Raw genomic sequence first — 4094 nt, 5'->3', positions numbered from 1 at the left:
ATCCCTTTAAATAAATAAAATATAAAATTGCCAACATGTTTCTTTTCTTCAGATTTAAACAATCCAATTCAAAAATAACACCAAAAGGGAAGACATATTGCCAAGAATCTTTGTTACAACAAAAGATATAATCAAATAAACACTTTTTTAAATTTTTCTGTGCTAAGTATATTTACAAAATGATCCATAGTGGATGAGCTCTTTTTTTTCCTAGTTTGCAATTAAAATGCAAAAATCCAAAGCACGGCCCTATTTATACCCTATGGTTGTGATTAGAGAACAACACTGATCAGGTTCCTTCAGAGCAATTACACTGGCCGTTCAGCGACACAGCTGACTGACTCCGCTCCACGTTGACCTCACTTAATCGTATTTAATGCAGAACTGTTGCATCAGCCGTGCTCTCGTGTGCACGGAGGAGCTGTGTCTACGTTTTTCTTTTTTGCCTCTGCTCYGTTACATAAGACCTCCCAGCCCATTATTCTCTTGTAAGCTGACTGAGCCCCGCAGAGCAGAGGGAGAAATTAAATTAAATCATTGCAAATATGGCTCATCAGGATGTGAGTTTTTCTTCTGTCTCGCAAACACACACACACACACACACACACACACTCACACACACACACACACACACACACACACACACACACACACACACACACACACACACACACACACACACACACACACCTACACATACACACACAGAGACCCCCTGGTGCAAACCCCCGTCAATTCAGGAGCAGATTGCCATCATCGGTGTGTCAGACATGAATCATGGATCTTGACCTCTCCTTCGCTTCCATCCTGAAGAGCAGAACTGTTTGAGTGTGTGGGGGAGGGGTAAATAAAGGCTTCATGCATTTGAAACTGTTGTTCTTATTTACTTCTCTTCTCTAGGATGGTGTTAGCTTTGAGGTGCGTCGATATGACCCTGCGAAGTATGCCGCAGTCTCCTCTGAGGGACGAACCTACGACCAGGTGATAGGGGAGCTGGTGAGGAAGCTGCTCATGTACATCGGTGGGAACAACGAACAAGGTCAAACAGACAAATGAAACCTTCTTCATGTTTACCAGTCATTTTAAAGCATAACTTTTACAGTCAATTATAAGCTAAACTGAACGTTCAACGGAATTACTGGAATGCTGTGAAAGACGGGCATTTAAATTCATACTAGAAGCATTTTTGTAAGGATTATTTAGGGGGTTTTTTTTGTTTGTTTTTTTGGTGTGTCCGCCATGATCTCAGCAGCCAAAAGTGGATTCCACACAAGGTTGAATTATCCATATCTTCAGATACTTTCACAGCTTCTTCTTCCAGCTCTTCTGGGAGGATTCCAAGGCGTTCCCAGGCCAAACAGGAGACAGACTGTGTCTCAATTCGTGGGTTGCGGCCGACGTTGGCTGCAGTCAATGTGGGCCGTAGGCCACTCGTATCGGCTGCATAAACAGCTGTGAAATGGGATGGTCTTCCCTACAGAAGACTTATGTTTGCATGACCACACTCTGCCTCGTTACCGTGTGATACGTTTTATATCACATCGCTTCAGTTGTTTTTTCAAGGTATAATTCATAAAATTAAGTTTTAATAGAAAGTTTAAATGAATAGTCTCGCCAGTGTGTCTTGGGTTTTCCTCTGGGTCTCCTACCAGTTGGACATGCCTAAAGTACCTCCCTAGGGAGGCATCCAGGAGACATTTTTACCAGATGCTCAAACCACCTGAACTGGCTCTTCTCAATGGAGAGGAGCAGCAGCTCTACTCGGGGTCTCTCCTGGATAACTGAACTTCTCACCCTACCTCTAAGGGAGAGTCCAGATACCCTGCGGAGAAAACTCATTTCGACCGCCAGCATCTGTGATTTCATTCTTTCGGTCAGTACCCAAAGTTCATGACCATAAGTGCGGGCAAAAACGTAGACTGATCAGTAAACAGAGATCTTCACCTCACAGCTCAGCTCCCTCTTAATCACAACAGACCAGTACAGAGTTCACAAAACTGTGAAAGCCGCAACGATTCATCTATCAATCTCACGCTCACGTCTTCCCTCACTTGTGAACAAAAYCCCAAGAGACTTGAACTCCTCCACTTGAGGCAGAACTTCACCCCCAACCCGGAGAGCGCAGTCCACCCTTCCAACTGAGGACCGTGGACTCAAATTTGTAGGTGCTGATCCTCCTCCCAGCCGCTTCACTCTCAGCTGTGAACTGCTCCAGTGAGAGATGAAGATCCTGGCATGATGACGCCATCAGGACCACCTTATCTGCAAACAGCAGAGATGAAATCCTGAGGCCACCGAACCGGACTGCCTCCGCCCCCTGACTGCATCAAGACATTTTGTCCATAAAAGTTATGAACAGAATATGTGACAGAAGTGGTAGAGTCCAACACACAACCTGAAGGGGTCTGACTTACTGCTGGCAATGTGAACTAACTCTGGTATTGCTTGTATAGGGACAGAATGGCCCATAACATCAGACCCACAACCCCATTCTCAGAGCACCCCCACAGTGTACCTCGAGGAACACAAYTGAATGCCTTCTTCAAGTCCACAAAACACATGTAGACTGGATGGGCAAATTCTCATGACCCCTCCAGGACTCTAGTGAGGGTGAAGAGCTGGTCTAGAGTAATACTTTTATTTACTTTARTATTTTGAGTTAGAATAATCTCCAAAACCTATTGATAAACACCATAGGATCAGCATGTCTCTTCTTTTCAAAGATAAACTCATTTTGAATCTAATATTTATGATAACTTTGAGCAGTTAGCTCAYCAGTTGGGTCAGAAAAAAACTCTATGATTTTAAATTTTAAGTTATTAAAAGTYCATAAGCTTCCTGATGAGACCCACTTCAAAATATCTAAATTAGAGCTTTAATTGTTTTTCCATCTTGTTAAACTCCACCTTCTTTGACTCTGTATTCCCAGGTGAGGCCATGGGTATAGCGTTTCCCATCATAATCACGGTGTATCCACGCAACGATGGCGTTTTCTCTCGACGTTTGGCTGTAGGCATCMGAATTCCTTCCACCTACCAGCAGAGCCCCCCGACACCCAGTGACAGTGCCATCAGGATCGAAGAGCGACCTGGCATGACCGTCTACACTCTGTATGTACAGTTTAAGTGTTTAATTTGACAGCTACAGTCCAGTTAAACCGGTAGTGTTTGCAAACTGATGAATACAGGTGCAGCTCAAAGAATTAGCGTATTGTGAAAAAGTTCTGTTTGTCTGTCAGTCAGTTCAGAAAGTGAAACTCCTGTGTTGCATAGATTCATTACTCAGAGTTCATTACATTTCTTGTAGTTTTGATGATTATGGTTTACAAATAATGGAAAAAACTAAACTCAGATTCTTAGAACATCAGAGTATTATATGGGGGGGCTTTGGAACTTTGGGCAGTGTGGGCAGGAGCCAAGTCCTGCTGGAAAATAAAAYCAGCATYTCCAYAAAGCTTGTCATCAAAAAGAAGCAAGAAGTGCTYTAAAATGTCCTGYGTTGACTGTGGACTTGATAAAACAACAGCAGCAGATRACATGGCACCACAAATCATCACTGACTGTGGAATCTTCACTCTGGACTTCAAGCAACACAGATTCTGTGTCTCTTCAGTCTTCCTCCAGACTCTGGGAGCTTGATTTCCAAATGACTTTCATCTAAAAAGAGGACATTAGACCACTGAGCCAGTCCAGTTCTTTGTCTCCTCAGCCCAGGTAAGACACTTCTGATGTTTCTGGTTCAGGAGTGGCTTGACTTGAGGAATGGGACATTTGTAACTCATGTCTAATGAATTTGAACTTGGCACTTTCCCACACTGCCAATAGTATCAAAAGCTGCTTTTGAAATATTCAAAATTTYTGTAATTTATTATCATCAAAATTACATTTAATAAAATCCTGAAATATTTCACTCTATGATGAATGTGTGTCAGGGATGGGCAACTTCAATGATGAAAGGAGCCACAATTTTTGTTGACACTACCAGAGGGCGAAATAGCTGCACACATAAGATAAGATAAGATAAGATAAGATAAGATAAGATAAGATAAGATAAGATAAGATAAGATAAGATAAGATAAGATAAGATAAGATAAG

General features: G+C 42.5%; 1 protein-coding gene across 1 annotated transcript in view; it reads left to right on the top strand.

Moving 5' to 3' along the window:
- Positions 1-542: 542 nt before the first annotated feature.
- LOC106520715 (heme-binding protein 1) overlaps positions 543-4094 on the top strand; it is an 8507-nt gene continuing 4955 nt past the window's right edge. The window contains exons 1-3 of the mRNA XM_014012940.1: positions 543-560; positions 901-1039; positions 2930-3110. Coding sequence (XP_013868394.1) covers positions 546-560; positions 901-1039; positions 2930-3110 — 335 coding nt within the window. The 5' untranslated portion in view covers positions 543-545. The remainder of the gene's footprint in view (positions 561-900; positions 1040-2929; positions 3111-4094) is intronic.

Source organism: Austrofundulus limnaeus, unplaced genomic scaffold, assembly GCF_001266775.1.
Source record: "Austrofundulus limnaeus strain Quisiro unplaced genomic scaffold, Austrofundulus_limnaeus-1.0 Scaffold96, whole genome shotgun sequence".
In the NCBI taxonomy this organism is placed as follows: Eukaryota; Metazoa; Chordata; class Actinopteri; order Cyprinodontiformes; family Rivulidae; genus Austrofundulus; species Austrofundulus limnaeus.
Note: the sequence above shows the minus strand (reverse complement) of the source record. Positions and strands in the feature narration are given on the sequence as shown.